The following is a 27,447-nucleotide window of genomic DNA, read 5'->3' on the forward strand; positions in this document are numbered from 1 at the left end:
TCACATACTTTGAACTGATTAGATACTGCCACAACTTTTAGAATTCCTTGAGGCTAGCCTAAGCACGGTGGGCAAAACAAAATTGGGCTTTCTGATGTGGCGTTTCGATGACATCAGATAATGACCTTCTCTTTGCGGCAGCCACTGGCCCGCTCACCGGTTACTTACCTGCAGGCCAACACCCTGGCACCAGCGCCTGTGTGTGCCTCAGAAATGCAATGCAGAACATTTTGCCCAAGTTTCCTTTCAAAAACCAAATAACATCTTCCGTATCAAATTTTCTACTGAGACGTGGGGGTGTTTTTCCTTTGAGAAGTTAAATCATCCATCAAAGCGAGTTGGAAATATTTCCCCTGATGGGAATGAAAGCAGGATGGCTCAAGGGGGGAAAATAGCTCTTAGAAGAATAGAGAGTGGGGAAGATTGAGCAGAGAAGCGTTCTTCAAGCTTTTCACAGCAAGAATGATCATTTATGTCACTATGCAGTGCTTGCTGCCTACAATGCCCTCTGATATCGTCTATTTCTTCTTTGAAAATGCCAATTGGCCGAAACTGGTTTGGCTCAGTGGATAGAGCGTCAGCCTGCAGACTGAAAGGTTCCAGGTTCGATTCCGGTCAGGCACATCCCCGGTAAAGAGTGTGCAGGAGGCAGCTGACCATTGTTCCTAACTCTCTATCTCTCTCCTTCCTCTCTGTAAAAAATCAATTAAAAAAAAATATAGGCCCACCTTTGGGCTCATATATATATATATAAAAGGAATCAAGGGCCTTTTAAAAAAAAAAAGAAAAAAAAAGAAAAAGAAAATGCAGATTGGCACATTTAACTGCTTTTGAAATGCTCTAAGCTGGTTTTGCCATTCGACGAATCGTTAAGTCAGGGCATGGAAAACATCAGAGGCCATCTGACCTGCCATGCCACAGCACACTCTCTCTGCTGCTTTATCATTAATGAGGCGATTTCCCAATAACATTTACCTCTTCCTTTTTGAAGGCAGGCTTGTCTTCTTGGGACTTTTCTCTCTTAAGTTGCCCTTTAGCCCCCTTTTCTTCTTCCTTTTCATGTTCAAGAATGGTAAGATCACACATGTAAAAGCCGCCCTTTCTAGCTCTAACCCAGTGAGAAGGTGCTCTGGTCACACGGCAGGTGGCACAGGCTGACTTCTCTCCGGCTGTGTCAGTGCTCACGTTGCCCCCAGTGGTTACAAACAGCAGCCTGGATATGTTCCTCCCCCGACCTTCCAATGTGCCTGCCCTTGTGCTCATGGATATCTAGCGGGCCATGGTGCTCCTTACAAACCTCGTGTGTGGTTTGGTGCATTTTGTTCCTAATCCTCTCAGCAGTGGCTGTGTTCACGAGTCCCTCGTCACAAGCAGGAGTGAGAGACCACCTCAGTGCAATGCATACTTAGTGACAGAGCACTCTCATGGAAGGCGGGCATGCGAGCAGGTGGTGGGTAAGCACAGTGCTTTAAATGCAGACTTGCAGTCAGAAAAAAAAAAAAAATCTCTCGCAGCTCACACACCCCTCCCCTCAATTTCCACCCTTCCTGGGGCTATGCCGGTTTATATATGTCATTTGAATGGCAAAAGAAGCAACACGTAGGCTTTTAATTACCAGCCAATGATAAACGGATGCCACCCCAGAGGACTGGCTTTCTGCAAGTTTACGGGAAGCTCAGGTCTACATGATGCCAACCATGGTTTTGACATTTTTTTTTTTTTTTTAAAGATCCTCAAAACTGACTTCTTTCCCTCCTTTATTACCAGTTGATTTTGAGGGTTTTACCAGGTATATTTTGCCTTCTTAAGATGCTATTTCTGATCATGATTCCTTTTTTTGTGTGTGTCAGTTTCCCACCCCAACGTTTATAATTTTTTATTAAATGCCGCACCCACGGGTAGGGTGAGGCGTTAAGATGCCCTTGCCTCATGTAGACCTATGGGTAGAAGCAAAGGTGTGAAAAGGAATGCGTTTAGGTGCTGGTGCAGAACCACAGGTCAACATGGCACTGCCCCAGCTACCACCTTTGGGCTCGTTCATTTTCCTGGTGTTTAAAACAAGCAAGCCCAGAGCAACACATTTCTCTCTGGTGGTCTCAGCAAGTGTGGCTGACTGACTGTTCGGCCAGCAACCAACGGCCTCATGCTTGCCGATGGCTACGGCCTAAAGAACCCGAACAGCTTGCCAAATGATCAAGCACGTGGCCTCAGCCCCAAATCCGATGTGCATCACATTTCTCACACGTCGCAGACATCACACGTACACACACGGTGCAAAAACGTGTACCGTACCTGTTTCTTTTGGGCAGCTGACTGAGGTTTCTCTTCTTGGCCTTTCTTTTCCCTGACCCACTTCCCGTCTAGGTTCTCCTCTACCTGTCCCCCTTGGATCTTTCTCTCTCCTAGCTGCTCTGCACGGTTTTGCTCTTCCAGCTTAGCCTTCTGGGCTTCCTCTGCCTTTGCTCTCTGCCTCGCCTCCTCCTCCGCTGCCCTTCTCGCCTCCTCCTCCGCCCTCTCCCTCTCCTCTGCCTCCCTCCGCTCTCTCTCCCGTGCAGCTGCCTTTTCCTCCTCCTCCCTTCTTGCTTTCTCCTCCTCTGCTAGCTTTCGGGCTTGCTCAGCTTCAACCCTCTCTCTTTCTTCTGCTTCCAGCCTGAGCCTCTCTGCCTGGGCCCTCTCCCTTTCCTCCTCCTCCTCTGCCTTTTCGTTTAGGGCCGTCTCCTCGGCACCGTGCTCCCTCCCATCCTCTATGTCAGGCTCATCCGCACGGACCTGCCCGTTTTTCAAAGGCATTTCTTCTCGAGTTTCCACCGCATTCTCCTCCTCCACCGGCACCTCTACCTGATTCTCTCTGATGCTCCCTCGCTTCGGCTTCTCCTCTTCCTCCTTTCCTTGGTCTTCTTCCTTCTTTTTCTCCTCGGTGGCATCCCTCCAGTCGTTCTTCTGGTAGGAGGACTTGGTGACGACCTCTGTTTCCTCCACCTCATATCTTTCTCGGCGACTTTCACTCTTTCCTTCCTTCTCCTCCTCGGTGGCATCGTTCCCTGCTCTCCCATCGGTGATGGTGGGGTCCAGCTCCCTCTGCCGCTCCAGCGCCTCCTGCAGGCGCTTCTGGCGCCGCTCCTCCCGCCGGGCCAGGCGCTCCAGCAGCGCGGCCTCCTCTTCGCTCTCCACCACCTGCGTGTTCGCGGTGGCGGCCTTGACCTCCTCGTCAGGCACACTGCAGGGCAGAGACAACACCAGAGACAGAAAGCATGATGCTGGTTAATCAGTCAGCGGGTTCCCCGACCCACCCACGGGCCCTATGGCAGAGGCTGGCAGTGCCATGCCCATGTACCTCCACCTCGCTTCCCCCTCCCCTAAAGGACAGCATGTGCAAGGCTGTGCCCCTGGTCTTTCTCTGGCCACTGCCGTCCTCTCTATATGCCAGACGTGCTTTGGATGTTAAGGTTTCCTGGGAGCAGACGTCAAACAAACAGTGATGACCATTGGTGTATCCACACCTCGGCTCCCCACACCGTTTGGGTTGGGGAATTCTGAGTGCCTGTGCTGCCTGGATCTTAGAGTTGCCCGGGGAGATCAACAGTGGCCACTTGCTTGGCAATGAAACCTTTATTGGGTTGCCTTTCCTTCCCTGTGTCACTTGCCCACACCGTTCCCAGTCTTTTCTGGGATCATTTTACAAATAAACGACGTGAGGTCAAATCTTTGCCTCAGGATCTGCATCTTGGGGAACTCAGACGAAGACAGGGACCAAACTGAAATAATGAGCTCTTCTAGCATCGTATAGTATTGTCACATGTCACCAAGTCGTCTAGAATTCTTGAACTGGATTTGTGGGACACAAAGTACCCGGAGAGGGAGGGAGTGTATGTGACGGCGTGGACATGTTAGACTCACCCCCGTGGTAGAGACATGTAACTGTCCACCACAATTCACGCTCTTCCTTCCATAGTCACTGGAAGAGGCTGTCGGTCAAACATTATATTTTCTACTCTCCCCTCTCCCTTGCACCTAGGTTGAGCCATGTGACCAAAAATGTCCAGCTGAATGTGAGCAAAAGTGATGTGTCCAGACCAAGATAATTAGGGTGCAAGGGTGCATTCTCTACCCTCTCTCTCTCTCTCTGCTGGCTAGATCAAGGACTCCAAAGCCCCAGGAATTGATAGAGTCATAAGAGGGAAGAAAGTAGGTGACCAGTTCTACCTATTCATCAGAAGTAACCACACCAGATTGGTATATATTATTGAATTAAATTACTAAAATTTATGGGTTCATTGTTTTAGCAGCTGACATTACCCTAACTTATATATACACCACCTATGTTCTTTGTTAAGATTTTCATGAACCTGGGGTCTTTTGCCCTTCTTTCCACAGTAGACTAAGAACAGTTAAATGTGATGTTTATTTAAAAAGAAAAGAAAATCTCTAAAAATCACATTGTACCGTGTCCATCACCTCACTCCCTCTTGCAGGATGCTGGACACTGCCTGAGCCAGGGGTGTTGGTCTCTCTGGCAGGAAACAACCAGCCATGTGATACCAGGAACTGTGGCCAGAGTTGGAAGAATATGTCTTGCAATGTTTAGAAACTCCATCAAATGTCATGGTTCATACTGAACTTGGCCCCTTTGAAGTTCAAGTTCACTTAATTTTGGAAAAACACGTTTCACATTTAACAACAAGAAACGGCAGAGTAAAGGCTAGATTTTAAACTTTCTTGGCCTTAGCTGTTACTACAGGACACTGTCTCCATGAATTAGACATATAAGGATTACATGTACCTGGAAATACAAATAGTTTAGAATTTAAGGGGGAAAGTCTATATACATAGGCATTTGGATATGCCTATGTATTTAAATAATATTTAAAAGGTACCCCGAATTGTAAAGTGCTAGCCAGATGAAAGTACTCTGGAGTTAAGAAACCAACAGATTCTGTTGAACCTTTCTTCGCCTGTTTATAAATCATGACGACAATCACCGGTAGTTAAGTACCAGGTAGGGTTGTTTATATTTTAGAGGTAAATCACATAGGCTTCACTGAAAAAAGAAAAGAATTTTGTGTTAAACCAATAGTAGGAAATAACTGTTATTAGTAAAATGTGAGAAAGGAGAGAAACTCAAGTAGAAGCAAGATTTGTAAAGCAAGAAAAACGATAGACCACGAGTAACTCTCAGTCATTGTTAGTCATTCACTGATAACCAGATTCAGGCAAGAGCTATTTGTAAGCTCTTTCCCCCCTTCCATCCTCAGCTCAAACATAGGAAAGGCAGCCCTCCTCGATAAGACTCTGACACCATCTTCCTAATAATAACTAAAGCTAGGCACTTACTCTGTGCAAAGCACTGTGCATTTCACATGTTCTAGTATCTCATTTAAATTCAGCAATGCCCCTAAGAGAAAGGAATAATGCTCATTTCTATTCATTTAACTGAAGAAATATAGTTAGTGAAAGGCTAAGTTCAGGTTCAAAGCCAAGTAGTGAACCTCAGAGAATATCCCTACAACCCCTTTGCTATATTCTCTCCTATTTAGGATCTACTTCTCAAGAGACATGGTCTCTATTTCTCTACCTAATTGTTAACTTTTTCTTACTGAATTCGTTCTGCCTACCAGCATTTTAAGACTGCCTTCAGAAACCTCCTGTGTGCCCACTCAAATTTGGGCTAAAGAGGCCAGAACTCTTTCCATTCAGAATTTTCTAGATAGACTGAATTAAAGAAACCATCAACAGTGCCCTTAAACATGCACACAAAAAAACCAAACTAAAACCAAAGCCATGTACAATATCTTATATGGTGGTTTCATGATATTTAATCACTCCATAATTATACTTTAATATTAACCTTTTTCCTCCCTTTTCCCATCCTCCCTTTTCCACATCTCATGACAAATAAGTGGCATACACTAATCATTAGCATAATGGACTGTGTGACCTTGTATGTGTGAACTTGTAAAGGTCCCTTTGGAAGACATTGAATCTCTTAAGTGCTCTCAACTCTCTTCATTTCTGCCAGGGCATGTATAGGAAAAATGTAGAAGTAAACTCATAAGTTTGTTGGAATAATTATATTAAATTAAACAGGATTTTGCACTTTGCTGAATATTGTAGTGATCACAGAATATCGATTCAGGCTATAGATCAGAAAAACCAAGACATTCATGCCTATTTTTAAAATTGAAGTATTATCTGCTATTGATAGGCGCAGAAAACTACTGAGTTAATAAATCTTTAGTTCAAAACAGAGAGCAATAGCCTAAAGAGTGAATGTAAATAGTACCCCTTATTTAAAGCTATAACTCACCATAGTTAGTAAATAAAAAATTACTAGATTATAAAATAAAGTAATTCTACTTGGGTATGTTTGGGCTGGGGGGAGAGAAAGGAGTAGTGGTGCCCTATAGTCGAAATCAGTTTACTGTTCAATCTGACTAGTTGCCTAAAATGGCTATGAAATAATTAAACAAATTAGACTGACAAGAGTTGAGTTGGACTGAGAAGGGAATGCTTTGCCCAACACATTCCATTCATCAGACAGGCTGAGAAGCAACGGAGACATTTTCCACTCTGAAGAGGACAGTACCTGTTCTGGGTGTGACCCTCCACCTGGTCGGTCACCTGCCCCAAGGATTCTTCCTCTTGCTTCTGCCGCAGCCTTTCCTGTCGGGCTCGCCGGCGCCGTTCCCGGGCGGCCTCTTCCTCATCGTCGTCATTCCTCTGGTAGGCGATTCTGCAACATCACAGAAACAACCCTCTGAGCATGCCAACTGCCAACCATCGTCACCACCTTCTTGGCAGGATCAGCCCCGAGTCCTTTTCTAAACTGGACTCCTACCGAACCACAGAGTTCTAAAAGGAAGGTTCTGTTCCTTAAGTTTAGAGACTCAGTGTCTAGTTTTCAAACTTTTACGTATCTGAAAAGCACTCACCCAGTATTTACAGAAGATAATTTGCAGTGATCAAATAAACAGCTTAAATTAAAAAATCTACACAAAAGCAGGTTGCCTTCAGAGACTACATTAGCAAATTCAGTTAGATTCCTTTACTAAGCTGAGGACCAGCTTGTAAACTTCAGAAACCAAAGCATCAAACTGAAAAAATCAAAACACTTATTAAAAAGATTCAAAGCATGTTGTACTCATTATTTGCAGAGACATTGTCACAAGGTCAGAAAAGAATCAAGTTAAGTAACCAAACCAGGACTTAGACATTAAAAAGCCCAAATCCCTAATTAAAACCGAGAACAGAATATCCTTTGTTTGGATTTTATATTTTCCTTTTAGTTCCTTTTCACAGCAGAGAGGTGGCAACTGAAAGGAGGCTTCCAAGTCAGTGCAGTTCCCTCTAAGGCTCCTCTTTTGTTCTAAAAACACATGCCAGGCACATCATGGTTGCCCACACGTGTGCATTGACATAGACAGATAAGAGCTAGGGCAGGAGAAGAGGCACAGAGGGCTATACATGCATCTATTTTATTTAGCTTTCATAGTTTCAGCCGAAGCAAATGCCTATTTAGGAAAATTATACAATCAATATCATCACGTTAGATATGTTTTCCTTATTCCCCAATAAAGAACCGGAGCTAGGAACTACAGAATCCCAGACTCAGGAGGAAATGACCTGAATGGTTAACTTGGCTATGTTTGAGAGATTAATGTGTATGGAGATACACAGTGCAAAGAAGGATGGACGTGCTGGCCCAGGGACCCGCTGGCTTGATGGGTCCATGGGTTGGGATGGAGATGCGCTGTGCAGAAGGCTGCTTTTTACATTAGTTGAAGTGCTTTTATTGCAGTACTAGAGGCCTGGTGCATGAAGTTTGTGTAAGGGCCTTGGCCCCCACCTGCCGAGGCTTTGGCCATTCGGTCTAATTAGCATGTTACGCTTTTATTATTATAGATTACTTACATATCTACATATAGGTATCCCTGATATGCAAAAGTTTCATGCTTGTAATTCTTATATAACAACAAAACTAAAATAAAGTACAAATGAAAGAAAACAAAAATATAAACTGTATGTGGAATCATACAATTTATACCAACAACATGAACCTAATAACTGGTTTGCTGTGGTTAGGTTTACAAACCGGCATGTTTAGGCATAGATCCAAAGCGATTTGACTTCAGTAATACAAACGCTATGATTTTTTTTTTTTCTTCTCACCCAGATAGCTTATAAAACACAAAATGAACAAAACCTAAGGTTGGTTGGTTGGTTGGTTCTTTACTGCTTCAGAAAAATCTGGCTTCATACTTACTAAAATCTGCTAGTGTGTAATACTCAAATTCCAATATAAATAAAATGTCAGCGGCTGGTTTATTTCTGCAAATGTGGTGACAGGAGCAGAGTGATATAGTTAAAAGATAACTAGGTTAGTACTCAGAAAACCTGGTTTCTAGAACTGGCTTCTCACTCGCTGGTCGTCCTTGATTTTCTGGAGTTAAATTGCCTTGTCTGAAAGCGTGTGTGAGTCTAATGAAACCAAGGGTGTTGTGGTAAGGCATTCTCAATACTCAGCAGAGTATTTTATTGCTCTCAGGAAAGTGCAGTTGAGGAGCTGCTTTATGAGGAAAGATGAGTTCAATTTTAGACTCGTTGAACTTGAGGTGACAACATGACACGATGTGAATGTTCCCTTCTAATTCAATCACATTGTAGTTTGCAGTGACATTCCCAGTGGTTTGGCTTCAGCTTCTTGGCCTAATGTTCCTTTGGCTTATTTCTCAGTAGACAGCTTAACCACAGCAGGGTCCTTAATGACTGCTTCCCAAGCCAATCAAACACAAAGCCTTAATATGTTCCTCTACATCTCTGGATCAGCCGAGGTCTTGGCTATTACGGGGGACTTCCTTTTCCAAGATAAGCAAGAGGCATAAAAGTTCCATATGGGACGTCCTATGCTACAAACAGAACTACCCCCCTTTCCTGAATGCAATTTCATTTTTAGCCCTTCATTTCCTACTATGCTTGAACAATGTGAGATGTTACTGTCTTCCTCGCACCTACCCATGTGCTTCGCAGCTGGCTGTTGTTGGCTTTTAGTTCTGACACAAACTTGATTTGCCACCGAGGACAAATCCCACTCGGCCTCTCTTCATCTTAGATTTCTCATTGGAGGAGTGGCCTGAACAACCAGATTATACCCAGTCTCCTGTAACTGTTCTCACGTGGTAGAGCCTGAAATTTACAGTCCATCACTCTCCATCAGCAGGATATAGTTTCCAGAACCTAGATTTTTAAGGATCTTTTATTACTACTGATGAATATGCAAATGAAAATTGTTTCAAAGAACAAAAGAGAGGCAAAAGGACTTCCTGGTATTTTGAATCATAACATGCCCAGTTGCCGGCTCAATAACATATCAGCTGACTCTGTAAGTAAAGTTGTGTCCATACCAAATGACTTGACATGTGTGGACATTCTTCAGATGTGAGACTCCCTGCATTAGTCCTTGGTGTGCAAAGCCAGATAGTTTCTTGCTTTTAGGTCTGACCCACAGCAACATGCCTTTCACATAACTACACGGGTTTATATATTTTTTTCTTCAAAATTAAAAAGAACTTAATTGTTCATTTCTTCTGATTTTAAAAGTAACATACACTTATTTTCTTAAATCAGACAATACAAAATATATAAAAGAGAAAGTGAAAATTAGCTCCTTAATCACACAACTCAGACATAAAAAATGATCAATACTTCAGTCTGCAGGCTGACGCTCTATCCACTGAGCCAAATGGGTCAGGGCAAAATGATGAATACTTGATTCATCCTACCAGACATTTTCCCATGTATCACAGATGATTTTTTTTAATAAAATGGAAAAACAAAAACCAAAAATTTTATATTTACTGAGGTAAATATAGTTTTAAATTTACCTTATTTATGATTATTTTTAACATACAAGTAAAATATAATTTTCACAGTATTCTATGTACAGGTGTACACAGTAATTATAGAGATGTATTATAATCTATTTAACCCATTTTCTCCTGATAGTTAAGATTTTTCCAAATTTATGTTCTTGCAAAAAATGCTGCAAAGGACATCATTATAGCTATACTTTTAGCACTTGTTCCATTACCCACCCAGGAAAAATTCTCTTAGAATTTCTGTGTTTAATAGTATGCTCACTTTAAAGACTTGTGATAAACACTGACAACGTGCCCGCCAGAAAGGTACGCAACACCAGCAACGTACGTGCGTGCTAATCTCACCATAAGCAGAACTTATTCAAAAAGACATCCAAATGCTAGCTCAACATCTAGTTTATGCTCCCGTTAAAGATGAAATGTGAACATTTCTAACCTCCCACACATCAGATGAAAATGTATTTGAAAGGCTGCTGACGAGTACACCTCATGCCTTACCACCCACTGGATGGTAATAAAAGCACAACAATCCATTCGTTCCTCCTGAGAAACGTCAGCAGACGCGGCGTTAGCCAGGGTATGGTGCTATCCGCTACAAAGAGCTGATGTTCCCAGATGATTCAGAGGCAGTGTGGGCCCAGACTTCCTCTGAATCATCTGGGAAAGACGAAACCATGTTTATTAGAGTTTTAATTGAATGCATTTTATTTGAAAAAAGGTAACCTCAACTGATATGTAAAATACCTCTCTATTAAAAAAAGCTTGATTGACAAGAATCCATGACTTCCCTGGCCCACGCTGGGTGTTAGCAGGGTTAGGATGTGTTTTGGTAGCTGCTTATCTGTGGAGGCACGAACACTTGGAGAAAGGTACGATGGAGCTTACTGCAGGAGGCCAATGCTGCCTCTTATAAACCATTGCATTTGGTATTTCTCTTACTGCGGAGCAAAAAAGCTCATCAAATACTAGTATTCAGGGGAAAGAAAGAGAAATGGTGTGTGTGTGTGTGTGTGTGTGTGTGTGTGTGTGTGTGTGCGCGCGCGCGCGCGCGCACGCATGAATAAGTGTTAAACAATCTCAAAGTCCCTAATAATCACATGATGTCATTTGACTGTCAGTGATATGAACAAAGTAGAGAGAACTGGCTTTTCTTCCATCCCCAGAAGCACTGCTAAAAGGCTCTGGTGTTAAATTATAAGAAAACACAGACCTACGCGTTGGGAAAACTCTCTTGGAATGCTGTGGCTTTCACACCAAAGACGTACTCTACCACCAGCGTGCTACAGCCTGCGTATTCAAGTAACAAGACAATCATGTTACACGCTGTGTCTTTTAGATAGAAAGTTCAAATAAATAAAAGTATTGCAGATATGGGGAGGGAGAGAAAGGTATTGCAGATATGGCAAAGAAAGGAATTTCTGAGGAATTGGTGTCTTTATGCCTGGATGGGCCAGGATCTAAATGTATATCGATGAGAGGAGCAGGAGCTTCCACAGGTAAGACATCGGAGCAGACACTCCTTATAATCTTGCCTTGTGTCCTCCTCACCCCATCTCCCTTCCCCATCACAGATTTCTTAAGACTGTGCAACACCCGGCAGCATGTCATTTACAATAAAGGTGGTTTTCCCTCTTGTGCCCCAGGGTTTGAAAAATGTTGTTCTTATTTCATTTTGTCTTCTTTCCGTTTTGCTGTTCTCTGATTTGAGACGATAGTACAAGATCCTTGAACTTTTCAAGTAAAAATGCTGGCAACAGTATTTTATTAACAAAACAAGATCTCTTATCAGGAAATCATGTTTAAAAATAGAATGAGAAAAAGTAATAGCCATCTTTAAATGTTCTTATTGATTTTTATAGAGAGAGGAAGGGGGAGGAATAGAGTGATAGAAACATCAAGCCCACAACCCACGTATGCGTCCTGACCAGGAATTGAACCAGTGACCTCTTAACTCATGGGTTGGCACTCAATCACTGAGCCACACTGGCTGGGCAGTAATAGCCATTTTCATGAGGAGGATTGATTTTATTACATGTTTAAGAGCATTAAAGATCCAGAGGGATGGGGAAAAATGGTTTTCTGAGTACAAATTTATCTATTTTATGTTGACATTCACTGTACTATGATACTCTGAGTAATTACTTGGATAGCCAAATAGTTCATCAAGTTTGAATTTGTAATCTTGCTATTCTATTTTTTTTTACATATATATATGACATAATTATTTTACAATTAAAAAATTTAATAACATGTTTGATGATTTTTCAAAATCAGTCCACCAAGACATCACTTCTTTCTGTCACTTTCCGTAGAGGATCCCACAGTTAATGTTACCGTTCTCCTATTGATAGGCATTTGGGTTTTCCCAACTTTTCTCTACCATATACAGTGCCAAAACATCTTCTTATGCACACATGTGTTTCTGTAGGGTAGATATTGATGTGGAATAGTCTATGTTCACTTAAATGTAAAAGATCCTGTCAGATTGCCCCACAATAATTGTTTCAACTTACACCCCTATGCTCTGTCACTTCAAATAACCTGGTTGGATTAACATACAGTGATACAGTTCTCTGCTAACTGACAGAGTCAGAGAAAAATTTAATCGTTTACATCTTGTACAGCAGTAATTTCTAACATCTGAAGGATGAGGATCCTTTTAAAATATCACGAAAAAAAAAATTAAGGTATCATGACAATTGATTATTCCTTTGTTATTTATTAATAAAAATGTTTTGTAAAGTGCCTATAATACCCATCATGCATAAAAAGGAATCTGTATCTTATAAACCATTGCATGTATACTTAGACATATTTGAAGAACAGTCCTTCACTCCTAAAATGGTGGTTTGTCAGACTACAGAAAATACTTGGTATGGATATGACTTTGGGAATCTCTTTCAATGACTTCACTACCAGAGATTCACTGTGGCTAGAAAGGTTTCCAGAGCCACTGGACAGACTTTGAAACGCCACCTTCAAATCCTTCTGTGATCTTTGACATCCCTCAGGCTTGGTAAGCACACATACCTATGCAGACACACGTGCAGACTCACAGGTTATCTGAGGAAAATCTGGGAGAAGAGAAAAAGCTCAGTCCCTAAAAGGAGGCCAATCTATGAAGGACTTAAGGAAGTCCCATTCAGATAAAGGTTCCCACATCTCTTTGTTTCCTTTCATTGTTTTTGCAAGGTCCTATTTTTAAAAAAAGAGAATGTTGCAACTAAAATTCCAACATTAAATAGTTAGCTGCACCCTAAGATCAGCTCCCATCTCTCTGCCTCCCATTGTACCTCCACTTTCATGTAAGGAGTCGCTTGGAGAAGGTGGCATTTGTTGAAGGAGGGATCATAGGAGGTAAGGGAGCCACTCAATCCCCACAAGATCCTGTCCCGGCTTTCTGCAGCAGGACACTCCCCACGCAGGCCTCACGCAGCAGGAAGGCTGCCCGGGGTTCACATACACTCAGGACAACTTCTTAGTCAATTACTTTCCTTTGATTTCCATCATTTTGGCTTCTGCCAATATCATTGTCTTAACCTGGATCGTAAGATGGGATCCAACTTAAAGAGTTAACATATCACGTGGGTTGAAAATGTGCTGGTCCACTGTTAGGAGGCAAAGTGACTCATGTACTTGCATTATTCCTTTTCATTTACCAAACCCCCCACAGTAATCTTCTTTCAAAATACGAAATGTAAGCAGATTCTCCAAACATATCCAGTCAGTTCTGTGAATTGCTCACACGCTCTCAGCAAAATCTCAGGCCATGCTGTGATCAGGAGGGAAAATCCTGAGCTACTGAAATGAGTCATATTCTCCCCATAGATTTACTGTATGTTTGAAAATGAAAAGAAGTTTATAGAAACATTCTTAAGGTTCTTAACTATAATTTTGTTTATGTGTGGTGTCTGCAAAATGTTGTGGTCTCATTTAATGCACATAAGGCTCAAATCTGAATGTTTTCCCCTTGGATTCCTTGAAGAAAATAAAAAGGCATTAAAAATTATAATGGAGAAAAAAAAAATCCAGAAAATAAAAATATTTTTCAGATCAGAATATGTTTAGAAATGGATTGGCAGCCAATCAGCAATTGATCTGTTAGTAATTAATATAAAATAGAATGAAAGAAAAACCCTTCTGATTTTATACACACACACACACACACTAGTGGCCTGGTGCATGAAATTTGTATACAAGGCAGGGGGGGAGGGTCCCTCAGCCCAGCCTGCACCCTCTCCAATCAGGGACCTCTCACAATCTGGGACTGCTGGCTCCTAACCGCTCACCTGCCTGCCTGCCTGATGGTCCCTACTGCCTTTGCCTGACTGATCACCCCTAAATGCCCTCCCCTGCTGGCCTGATCTCACCCCCAACTGCCCTCCCCTGATGGCCTGATTGTCCCTAACTGCCTTTGCCTTGGCCACCACCACCATGGCTTTGTCTGGAAGGAAGTTGGATGTCCAGAAGATGGCTGGTGGGCCCGGTATAATTAGCACATTACCCTTTTATTAATATAGATAGATTACATGGGATAGGATTGCTTACATGGGGGAGAGAGGAGAGCCTTTTTCATCAAGAGGAGATGCTCTTGGCAAACAAAAATACATAATCCCTATATCTGGACTGATAGCCAGCCATATGCACTATACTGCCAAACCAGTCATTAAAAAATTGAACTGCTTTCTTACACCAAACAGTTGTTGCCCTTAAAACCCCTCCTCAGCCCCCTACCTTAGGTTCTGCCTTCAGAGTTCACCCAGATTAGGTTCTGATTGGTCGGTTTCTATGCCAATCAGTGTCTTCGGGCCTATCTCCAGGCCTAATCAGAGAAGCAGGGCTCATCAACAGCCACACCAGGCTGCTGGTGAGCAGAGCAGGCTAAAAACTGCTGATCTCTCGGAGACCAATAGGTGCAGTTGCTGGCGAGACCTGAAGAGCGACCCTGCTCCTCTCTCTCTCTCTCTCTCTCTCTCTCTCTCTCTCTCTCTCTCTCTCTCTCTTTCTGAGTGAGGCTGTGGATCAGACCCTGCTTTTCTCTCTCTCCAGGCCTCACCAGCATCTGCACCTCTCTCTCTCTGAGAGATCAGCAGTTTAGCCCACTCGCCAGCAGCCTGGGGTTACTGTTGATCAGCCCTGCCTCTCTCTCTCCCCAAAAGGTCAACAGTTCAGCCTGCTCGCCAGTCCCTGTCCACCAGAGCCTGCTGCATGCGCAGACTGGTGTTTGGTCAAGCCTTCGGTTGTTTTGGACGTTATGGATTCTGGGTTTTTATATATTAGGATATTTAACGAGGGAAGAAAGGTCAAAATATGCTGGATTTCACTGTAGAATGTGTTGCTGTATGTGTTCCTGTATCAAAGGTGTGCCTTTTACCTGGTGAAGACATGTAAGGGGATACATTATTATGAAGAAATTTACCCTGGAAGAGAGGCATGCCTCACTTCATCTATTTCCCCTTCTGCCATCCCATCTCCCCATACATACACACATCTGAGAATTACTAAAGTTGCAAACCAACCACACATTTATGGTTCTCAATAGTAAGAGATTGTGTGATTGCACATGTTGGTGTTCTCTTATAGGCTGTCACCACAAGTTTTCACCACCGGCCTACCATATGCTTTATACAATAGTGTCATCCCATAATCACATGAGTTTCGGTAACCACAGACCATGGTGGGTAAACATGTGCTCAGAGCAGAGGAGACAGAAACATCGGACAGTGGAAGAAAAGCCTCTTGCCTCTGTACACTATGGCAGCAGGCTGGTTCTTAGAGTCTTTATGATTGCGGCGCCCTGTCGAACTAATAGATCAGGTCTGATTGATCATGGGAGGCGAGAAGAGTTCTGTGAGTTCTGATTCCGACTCAAGGCTTACTAAGGTTTACTGGAACACAGTTCTCACAATGACCCTGCTCTAGGGCAGGCAGAGCCCTAAACTTAGTGACTCATTTCCAAATCGTGCAGGTGGTCACAGAAAACTTTTATTTATTTACTTATTTGCTAAAGGCTCGGTGTATGAATTTGTGCACCAGTGGGGTCCCTTGGCATGGCCTGTGGGATCGGGCTGAAACTGGCTCTCTGATATCTCCTGAGGGGTCCCAGATTGCAAGAGGGCGCAGGCCAGGCCAAGGGATCCTACCTGGTGCACGATTGTGGCTGGGGAGGAATGTGGGAGGTTGGTCAGCCAGGGATGGATCATGGGAGGGCTCCAGGGTGTGTCTGGCCCCTCTTGCTCAGTCCAGATTGGCCAGACCACAGCAGCAAGCTAACCTACCGGTCAGAGCATCTGCCCCCTGAGGGCCAGTGCATGTCATATCAACTGGTCAACTGTCTGCCCCCTGGTGGTCAGTGCATGTCATAGCCAGCAGTTGAGTGGCATTAGCATATCACACTTTGAATAGTTGAATGGATTACCAGACACTTAGCATATTAAGCTTTTATTATATAGTGTTTATTAATTTTAAAATATTTTTTATTGATTTCTGAGAGGAAGGGAGAGAGATAGATAGAAACATCAATGATGAGACAGAATCATTGATTGGCTGCCTCCCACATGCCCCCTATGGGGGCAGATTGAACCCACAATCCAGGCATATGTCCTTGGCAGGAATCAAACTGAGGACCTTTTAGTCTGCAGGCCAACACTCCTCCTGCTGAGCCAAACTGGCTAGGGCCACAGGAGACTTTTTAAACAATGGGTTCTAATTGTTTGGGGTCAATATTTTACATTAAAAAGATGTTTAGCATGAAATATATTGTACCTATAAATGAAGGTATAGTACAGGAGCATTTTATTTTTTTATTTTATTTTATTATTATTTTTTAAAATATATTTTATTGATTTTGTACAGAGAGGAAGGGAGAGAGACAGAGAGTTAGAAACATCGATGAGAGAGAGTCATTGATCAGCTGCCTCTTGCACACCCCCCACTGGGGATATGCCCGCAACCAAGGTACATGCCCTTGACCGGAATCGAACCCGGGACCCTTCAGTCCCCAAGCCGACGCTCTATCCATTGAGCCAAACCGGTCTCGGCAGTACAGGAGCATTTTAAATAACTAGAGGCCCGGTGCACAAATTCGTGCATGGGTGGGGTCTGGCCAGCCTGCCCCAATCAGGATGATTGGATCAGGTTGGCTGTGGGGAGGGGCTGCAAGCAATTGGCCAGCCGGCTCTGCCACCTGGTCAAACTCCCAGTCAAGGGGACAATTTGCATAGGAGCTATTTATTATTATTTTAAATAATAATACCTATCTGTCTACTACCCAACTTAAATAGTGTCAACACCTTGGAGATTCTTATGTGACCCTTTCAATCCCATCCCTATTTCTTTTTATGCCACTAAATAACCTTTAGCCTGAATTTGGTATTATCTTAATTATTCTCTTGATTTTCTTTGTAGTTTTACCCCCAAGGTATGCATCCTTAAATGATTCAATTTTTAGATTTGCCTTCTCAGAACTTTACATAATCATACTGTATGCATTATATTTCTGAGATTCTCCATGATTAAATAAATAGCTGTAGTTCATAATAATAGATGAGGCACAGGATTTCCAAGCATTTAAAAAAAAATAATCCTCTAGTTTCATTTCTATTTTTAAATTGAATTTATTGGGGTGACACTGGTTAATAAATATATAAGTTTCAGGTATTTAATTCTATAATACATCATTTGCATACTGTATTGTGTATTTACCACCCCAAGTCAAGTCTCCTTCCATTTCCATTTATCCTCCCTGTACCCTTTACTATCTCCCACATTTCTTGAGATTATAGTTTGAATAAGATAAATGCCTAACTTTTTACTTAACTGGTCCCATTTTGTTTGTTTTTTTAAAAAATCCATAGATAGTTTGTGATATTCGGTAGAAATAAAATGAATAGACTCTGGATTTACATTCATAATTGAATTACTACATTCTCCCAATTTATTTTTAAAAAGAATAATGCATCTGCCAAACCTATTGAATACAGATTTTGGAGGATTAAGTCCATGACTGATTCCTAAGATAAACTAAAATCTATTCATTTTGCCACAGATAGGACTGGATTTGTATCACTCCTGCTATTTCACCCCATAAAAGCAGTAAGTGTGGCCAGATAGAAACAGTTTACTTTTTAATTTATAAATGTTTAGAAAGGGGAGGTATGGAAAGAGAAGGTTAATGTTGGAGAAGACATATCTTCCCTTTCACTTGATTATTCACGTTAAACTTTGGTTGAAATGAATGAAAAGAAGTGAGAGAAATGTTTAAGTGGCCAGTAAGATAATTAAAATAAAGCAATCAAACTCTCTCTTCTCTTTCAACCCTTATTTAAGATTCAACTGGTAAAAAAAAATGTGGCTAATAGAGATAAACTCAATTACTACCTGAGTTTTCATAAACATTACTTTTCTTCATCTCCAACCTAGGATTTTTTTTGTCTAATAAGAATTAAATAAATATTATCATCAGTAAACTTGGACTTTAAAAAATGCTTTGAATCAAAAGGAAAATCTGAATAGGGGTTATTTTCTGACTGTTGGTAGCTACTAAAGGACAATGTTGCTTTAATGCAGGTTGTGGACAATAAACCTTGGGTGTATTTTTGTTTGTTTGTTTTAAAGTGAAACATGATAAAATAATTCAGAACCAGGTGTCAATAACTTGGCAATACTATACTCCCCCCCTCCCCTTTCTCTCTCTCTCTCTCTCTCTCTCTCTCTCTCTCTCTCTCTCTCCCTGTCTTTCATATAGGTCTGGACCTGGATATACAACTAGCTTAGCAACAGTCCCGGAGTAGGGTGCAGGGTAACCCCACATTCCTACTGGCCCATTTAGATGCAACTGCCCCTAACCACAGAAGTATAAACTGACAGAGTCTTTTCACAGTCCAAGACAGTCTCCTAGAAGCAGAAATTTCCATTTCTCTCTTCAAATCTAAATATGTGAATTCATTTTAGATGAGCCTTACACCTAGTGTGATCTGGAAATTCAAGTCTTGTCACCAGATTGGAAGTATTTGCGTAATGCAGCACAACGGTCCATATTTTCAGGTGGTGGAGCTTCAAATTAGGGGACCCCTGTTGCACTGGTAAACGTTTAGAGAAGGAAAGGAAGGGATTGGAAAAATGAAAACAAGATGTCTGCAAGTGGAGATTACGAACCTGCGACTAATTAAAGGATCCCTGTGAAGGGAGAGTGGTATTGCAGACAAGCCGATGGGAAAGTACACGGCGTGTGGAGACCGCTAACTCAAGTCGCATGTCCCGTGTCAGCCGAGAGGATTCTCCGCAGCCTCTGTAGACAAGCAGTGCCTAATGCAAGGAAATTTATGTGTAATGGATTTTCATAACAGGCTTTTTATGGTCCTCCCGCCCCCCGCCAAAGTGCCCTCTGGAGCTTTCCTGCTTCCACTCTCATTTTTCTTAATTGGAAAAAGATTTACTGTTCATTTCCTCTTCCTCGGTACTCTTTTTGGCTCCATTTCTTGCTGTTCGGGTGGCATAACTTCCCATCTTTCCCTTCTTTCTATTTTATTTTATATATTATTTTACTTTATCTTATTTTATTTTATTTTCGGTTTCATGGGCAAAGTCTAGCAGCCTGTGGTGGTTTTTTAGTTTATTTGTTGTTGGTGACAGTATTACAGATGGCCCCTATTCCCTGTCTCTCCCCCCCCCCCCCGCACCCCCGCTGCCACACACACACACATACACACACACACACACACACACACACACACACTTCCCTCCTCTACCCAACTTCACCCCACCGCAGGCCTGCACCTCTTTAGAAACACAAAGCTCAGATATACTGATAGGATGACACTGGAGTTTTGTTTCCAGCACCTCTGGTAAGAGAAGTGACGGCCTTTCTGACAGGAAAGAAATTTTGGGGTGATGAATGACTACCTCCCTGGCTTGAAAGGTATTGCGGCAAACTCCCCTAACATCCAGCTGGCTCCCAGCTCCCCCCACGCACTAGAACTGCATGCAGAGTTTGTTTATAAGCAGTAGCAAATAAAAAGACAAACCTTGAGTGGAGACAGGAAATGAAAACTGAAGGGCCAAATCCGGGACATTTGGCTCTTTGGAAACAGCATTTATTCTTGCAGGGGGCCTGGGAACCGACCACTGCGATTGGGTCCAACCTCCCCACTGTTGGGAAAGGAAGTCAAGGAGCCTCCCAAATCCAGAGAAACTTCCCTAAGGCGGGGCCACTCCCTGCGCGGGGAACAAGCAGATACCCACGGGTGGTGATGTGATAGAAAGCCAGCCTGCCCAAACCAAACCAAGCAGAAACCTTGCACACGGAAGACGACCCTTGAATTAATAGAAGACCCCATAAACATGGGGATATTTTAGCAGATAGAGTAAAGTGAAACAGCTGAGCACTGACATTTGTATGTGTTCACTGAGTGAGAATCATCAACAGCTTAAGAGCCAGATAGCCAGGGCTCGGAGAGGGAGGACCTGGCTGTCTGCACCTGCAGATTTCTATCCCAACATGAGACTATTAACCAACGAGGCTCCTGTGTCTCCTGACTACCCTGTTTCCCCGAAAATAAGAGTGTCTTATATTAATTTTTCCTCCAAAAGTTGCGCTAGGTCTTATTTTCGGGGAAACACGGTGGATATCAGTGCAATCACTGGTTCCTTAGAATTGTCACCTGGACAGGAGACACGGCTTCAGTAGGGGAGATAACCTACTTTATTCTGGAAATGTCTTATCTTCTCATTACAGATTACAAAGTTACAGCACTGGCATTGGCTTAAGGGCTTCTAATCTTAGGCACCTTCCTCTCCCCAACCAATCCACCGAAGCTTCTAATCCCTGAGAGGAGGTCAGTTCAATTCAAGTGGGACATCGGAGTGGAGAACTCTGGACAGCACTGGGGGCTGCATCAGAGGCTTAGGTTCTGAGGACGAGGTGGTGGGCAATGAGGTGGGGGGGGGTGGTCTTAACTTGTGATCTCGGGGTGCCAGTGGGCAATGCCGCTCCAACATGCAAACTGACCCCCAGGTGGCTGGAATTAGCACATCCGTTCAACAGCTATTTGAGGAGCATTTACAACACTCACTCACGGAGGGTGAAAATCAAGATGAATTAGACTCCTGAAAGGCATTTATAATCTGGCAGGGAAGCTAAGACATGTGGTAAATACCATAGGAGACTCATTGGTAACGTGATTTAAAGTTCAGAGGAGGAAGAAGACAATTTTAGCTACGGGATTGGAGAAGACTTCATGGAGAAAGTCGTCCTTGAGCTGGATCTTTCAGGATTCTGGGCTAGGAGAGGGGGTGAAGCAACGGGGGGAGGAGAGAAGAGGACTTTTCCACACTCAGAGAGCTCAAATAGCAGGGCTGCAGAGTCAGGAAACATGGACGTGGAAAAGCAAACAGCTCAGTCTGGCCGGGGTGTGGAGTGCATGAAGGGCATGAGGAGAGCGGCCGTTGTGCTTGGCACACACAGGCAGCCCGCCTCTACTAAACGGAGAGTAAACCAACCGCTTCCCTCAGCGGAAGGAGAGAGGCTCCTTCTTCCGAGGCGGTGGCCCTAGCAAGTACTCAGGCAGGATTTTCTAGTTTCGGTCTCTCCTCCAGGTGTTTCATTTCACCCCGCAGCTTTCCCCATGAAATAAAGGGCCGGCTACCCAATATCAAGGGCTCCATAAATCCTAGCTGCGAGAGGGGACTTCAGTTCGGCAAATCCTGCCGTCACGTAGAACAGAAGCACTGCAGAGGGTCCTTCAAGAGCAGGGACTACGACTTCTCGTTTTTCAGAATAGCATGTATAGCCTTTCCTATTCTTACCATCTTCTCTACTTTCATGTACTCACTGTGCCCACAAGAATTAAACCAGATTTTCACTTAGTTTGCTAATAAATCAGATCCCAGGTGAAATCTGCACTGTGGTGATATGAGAACTACAGAATAATTAAACGAGAAGGGATTTGGGGGTTATTTTCAATCCAAGCTCCACCTGTCATCCATCATAACCTGGGGCTAAGGGGTGAAGTGACTCACACAGTCGGGACCAGACCCAGGTCTTTAGGTCCCGTACCTGTTTGCTTTCTAAACTATGCCTCTGCATGAGCTTTCTTAGGGTGCTCTGTGGATTTAACAAAGAGCTTCAGTCATCTAGGTCAGGGATCTGGCTCAAGGGCCAAATCCAGCCCACATCCTGTTTTTGTAAATAAACTTTTATTGGAACACAGCCATGCCCAGATGTCTATGGCTGCTTTCACACTCCAATGCCACATTCCAGTAATTATGACCGCAGGTAAAAAAAAAAGTTTGCTGGTCCCTGATCTAAGCCAATGCCTCAAGTTTTTTATATCGTACTACTATCAGTTAAAAAAATTAGGCATGCTCTTCTATCCTCTCCATTTTTACCTAGAGGGATCGTCTGTATCCACAAGGCCAGCTCAAATGCTACATTCTTCCGTGACGACAACGTCTTACCAGATATGATGAAGGTCAACTGGGAGATACACTTTTCCTGTGTTCCACATATTTGTCTTATATCACCTTAATCTTGTTATGTGTATTATCATTTTGTCTCCCACATTATGTTTGTTGAAAGCAAGATGGTTTACGCCTTTTTTTTTAGCTCTCCTTCCCAATGTGCCTTGCATCAATAAGGCATTTAATAAATATTTTTAGACACTTACCAATGGCAAGTAGGGGGTCTGATTAACAATGATGAAGGCAAATTCTGTTCCCTGAATATAAAGAAAACTGCTTAAGTTCATATGGATTTATCTGAATCAGACATGGAAAGGACAAACAGACCAACACAAAGCCTTTACAAGTGTTAGTGGCAAATACAGGACAACAATGCTTTCTAAAATCGCAGATTTGATGAAATGTGACTCAGTTTCATAAATAGGGAAAGGCTAACAATTCTGTACTGGACTCATGAGTATTTACTGGAAAAAAAAACCAAAACATGGTTAAAGTTATTAGAGCTTTATGAGCGGTAGGAGGCCACCCCCAAAGCATGTTTCAAAGGCATGTGTGTGCATATGAACCAGGAAAGCCAGCTCTGCCCATTGCCACAGTGTGTGGGCCATTGGGCTTGCTCTCTGATCATGAGTTCCAGAAGCTGAAGGGAAGAAATAGTTTCTCAGGTTAAGCTTCAGTACTAGGAAGTGACGGGAAGAGCCACATTAAACCAACCTAAGAGTGACAGTGGCAGCTTCAAGGCTACACTTGAAGGCAGAAGAGTGTTAGCCAAAATATTGGAGGTAGATCCCCAACACTTCGCATTTCTCCTGCTTCTTTCCTGCCAGAAGTTGGAAGGAACTACTAGTCCAAGCGTTCTTGCCAGCACATGGAGAATTGTACTCATTGGTCCAAAACGCACTTACTATAAATTTGTTTCTCATTCTTACGCTACTTTCTTTAAAGATGGCATTATGTTGCAACTATATACTGAAAGTTCCCTTGAGTTCAGAGCTAGAGAATGTATGTTTTCCTTATTAAAAAGAACCAAATGTTATAGATAAGGAAGATATCTGACCTTCCTTATCTTTAAAAAATATGTTTTTATTGAGATCAGAGAGAGAAAGGGAGAGGAAGAGAGAGATAGAAAGATTAATGATGAGAGAGTCATCAACTGGCTGCCTCCTGTATGCTGCCTACTGGAAATCGAACTGTGACCTTCTGATTCATAGGTTGATGCTCAACCACTGAGCCACATTGGCTGGGTGATATCTGACTTTTGAAACTAGTCAGTAGGCAAGATTAATGTCAAACTGAGTCAACTGGTGTTTTCCAGTCTGATTGTGGACTCTCACCTACTTCAGAGCTTATATGTGTGTGTGCTGCTGACCTCTGTTTCTGCTTTTGTCACATGATTGGCCTTGGCGTGGCTCATGAACAGAGCAGAAGTTCAATATTTTCCTGTTACATGCTTCCCCCCGCCTCCATAACTCCTTCTGTGTCACCTTCCCTTATAAATTTCTTATATCCCTCCATATTCTCTCTCTCTCTGGACTATTAAGTCTAGAGTTGGTTTTAGCCTTTTGTATTTACAGTGGAAAGTAAAAATAATTCAGAACAAGTAGATCAACTAAGCAAATTTGACTTACTAGTCTTAGCAATATTTTCATGTGCTCTAGTCAAAATGGATTCTGTAATACCTTGGATAAATCATTAAGAGAGGCAAACTAGCTAATTCCATGGTGTCATGGGCTATCTTATCATTTTTACATTTCAGTGAGGCTTACACATTAGCTTAATTACTTTGTAGCTAATCTCAATATAGGGGTGTATCTATCTGGGCCAGTGAAGTGATATTATTTTATTTTACCTCTAGATATGGTAACCACTTATTCAGTTGATCAAAATACCCCAAATAACAGTTCTGACACTGGTGACCACACCTTCCTTATTGAAATTCTCTGTCCACCATTTGCTTTGTAGTTTCCTCTGGGCCTTCTTCCTCAGCTCTATTCTTTTCTAACTCAACATACTCACTCTGGGTAATCCCAATTATGCTTATAATTTGTTCGTTTTAAGATGATGATTTTCTAATTTCTATTCCTAGCTCTGGCTTTCTGAATTTCTAAATGACTTTTCTACCTTGGTAATGAACTTTCCTGTGAGGAAGTTGAGAGTAATGACTTATTCTGGACATTTAATTAATCCATAACTTCCAAAATTCAAAAATTCTCCCTATTCTGTTACTGCACTCTCAAATTATTTCATTTGTAAGATGGATGGTTAAAAAAACCTTTTTTTAAAATTCCTCCGTGATGACGGTTCCAGTCAAGATGGCGGAATAAGAGAATGCCGCACTGACTTCCTCCCATGACCACAAGAAAATTACAACTAAATTATAAGAGTGATCATCCTGAATAACCACCTGAGGAGCAGCTGAACAGAAGTCCTATAATTAAGGAGATAAGGAAGACACGAAACAGGCTGGTCACCACATTCTCATGTGACCTTGAAGAGCCCTGAGGGCTACCTCAGCTGCAGTGGTTCCCCTTGAAGAGTGAGGGGTCGCAGCTCCATGCTTGGCTCTTCAGCATGGATGGAACACCAGTGCTGAGAAGAAGAGCCACTTAACATCTGGCTGTGAAAACCAGCAGGGATTTTTGTCCATCTGGATGAGACAAAAGGTTGCTGGAAACACAAATACATATATATATTTGCCTATCTGACAAAAAAAAAAGTATAATTTTTTATTCATTCATGGCTATTGTGGTGTTGGCTGATGACATTTTTTAAAATTTGACAACCTAAGGGAAAAGAGATCAGTGCCCCTGACTACATAGTCAAGTACTGCATGCTTTAAAAGTCCTTGCAGCACACGGGTTGAAAATCGCTGTCTTAAAGAGTCAGCACACAAACGCACACTCGCAGGCACTTACCTCGGGCTCCGGCAAAGGGATAGAGGCTGGAGGGGTGCCAGGGATACACCGGGAAAAACTGAGTTGTGCAGCTTAGAGGTAAGAGCCGGAGGAACAGCCGCCATTGCCCCTGTCCTGAGTCTTCCTCCCCTGCCTCGGATGGATGCCATCTTTCCAGTGCTGAGCTCTCCCAACACAGAGCAAGCAACTCTGAACTCCTCTAGCTCCACCCTGACGACGACCTGAGGCCCTGCCCTATCAAACACGAACATGGCCTGAGGTTCCTTCAGCAGCAACCAGTTAAGGCCTGCCTTGCAGGCTTTTTAAAAAAAACTCCGGAGGAATTCCTTCCAGACCAAGGGATGTCAGAGACCAACAGGAAAAAACTGAGTTGTGTGGCTTCAGGGCAAGGGCCGGAGGGATGTCTACCATTGTGCCTGTGTTGAGCTTGCCTCCCACACTGGCCAAATGTGATCCTGATTAGGCTACTGAACACCCTGAAGACTGTCTGAGACCATGCCCCACCCAAATGACACAAGACCTACCGCTCTTTTGGCAGCCACCAGCCTGGGCTCGCATTGCAGTCTTTCTTAAAAAACTCTCGAGGAATTCTGTCCAGGTCAGGGGATGACAGAGACATACAGGGAGAAACTGAGTTGTGTGGCTTCAGCGCGAGGGTTGGAGGGACACATGCCATTGTGCCTATGTTGAACCCTCCCCAGACATGGCCAAGTCTGAATCTGCATTAACCTGGTGAACTCCACTAGCTCCACCCAGACCATTCCCCAAGGCCCTTTTCAGGCGGTGGCAGCTGGCCTTGCTGCACGCTGAGACTCTTTTGCTGAGTGTCTCTGCCTACACTGGCACCAAATCCAAATCAGTATTAACCAGGTGAACAATATTCATCCCACGTTGGTGACTCCCTGAGACCCTGTCTCACCCAATTCATATACCACCTGGGGCTCTTTCATTGACTGGGCTTTTTTAGGCAGCTGGCTGGGGTTGGTAGGTTATGTGGTGCCTTGGTCCTTTTGCTGACTGGCCCTAGGCCCTTTGTTCTCAGCATGGCCCTTTCCAAGTGCATCCAGATCCTGCATGGGCACCTACCAACTGTAGATTATTTTGCATCTACTAACAGGTAGCCCTGGGCTGCTCACAGGCAATGTCTGGCATCGACCTGCAAGGGGGTCCCTCTCAAAGGCACCAGAATCAATACACCTGCTGGCAGGCTTCAGACCACAACAGCATGCCACCTAATTAATTCCATAGCAGTGCTCCTAAAGAGAGGTCTTGGCAGACACCAGAACCTAATGGGACAAATCCCACTGCATGTCAGGCCCAGCACAGCAGCTCATGTGCTGTGGTGGTGGCTAATCCTCACAGCCAGCCTAAGGGTTAATCACATTAACTGATGTAGCAACAGTAATCAAGGCTCAACTACAACAAGAAGGCACATATAACCCACACAAAAGACACCTCTGAAGCATCCAACTAAGGTGATCATGGAGACTCTGCCACTAGGTCTCATAGGACATCTATTATGTAAAACCGCACTGCTAAGACTGGGAGCCATAGCAGATATGCATCTAGTTTGTTTCTAGGACATAGAAGCAGACACAGAGAGCAACCAAAATGAAGAAACAAAGAAATATGTCCAAATGAAAAACAGAAGACATATCTATAAAACAAACCGAATGAAATGGAAGCAAGAAATCTATCAGAAACTGAATTATAAACCACAGGTTATAAGGATGCTGTAGAAATGCTGGGGGAAGAATAGAGAAACTCACTGATAACTTCAACAAAGAGATGTTAAAACACAAAAAAGGCACCCAGAAACCATAAAAAAAGGAACTGAAACCATAGAACTCATAGAAGAAAATATAGGCAGGAAACTCTCAGACATTCCTCTCAGTAATATGTTTTCTGATACATCTCCTTGGGAAGGCAACAAAAGAAAAAATAAACAAATGGGACTATATCGAGCTAAAAATTTTGTACAGCAAAGGAAACCATTAACAAAATGAAAAGACCGAATGGAACAACATTATTTGCAATGATACATCTGATAAGGGGTTAATATAAAAAATTTGTAAAGAACTCATACAATTCAAGACTCAACAAACAAACAATCCAATTAAAAAATGGGCCCAGGATCTGAATAGACACTTCTCATTCCTATTGTCAATAGATATATGAAAAGATGCTAATGTCACTAATCA

General features: G+C 42.9%; 1 protein-coding gene across 7 annotated transcripts in view; it reads right to left on the reverse strand.

Moving 5' to 3' along the window:
- The window catches only part of CALD1 (caldesmon 1), a 185,642-nt gene that overhangs the window by 26,884 nt on the left and 131,311 nt on the right, over positions 1-27,447 (reverse strand). For 5 of the 7 annotated variants that reach the window (XM_084896595.1, XM_084896596.1, XM_084896592.1 and 2 more), the window contains 2 exons: positions 6,584-6,730; positions 2,839-3,217 (listed from right to left, as the gene is read on the reverse strand). In XM_084896595.1, the coding sequence (XP_084752721.1) occupies positions 2,839-3,217; positions 6,584-6,730 (526 nt within the window). Of the gene's footprint in view, positions 1-975; positions 1,054-2,292; positions 3,218-6,583; positions 6,731-27,447 lie in introns of all 7 variants that reach the window. The other 2 variants (XM_084896598.1, XM_084896597.1) reach the window with 1 other exon arrangement.

Source organism: Pipistrellus hanaki (genome assembly GCF_964339955.1).
Source record: "Pipistrellus hanaki genome assembly, chromosome: 10".
NCBI lineage: Eukaryota > Metazoa > Chordata > Mammalia > Chiroptera > Vespertilionidae > Pipistrellus > Pipistrellus hanaki.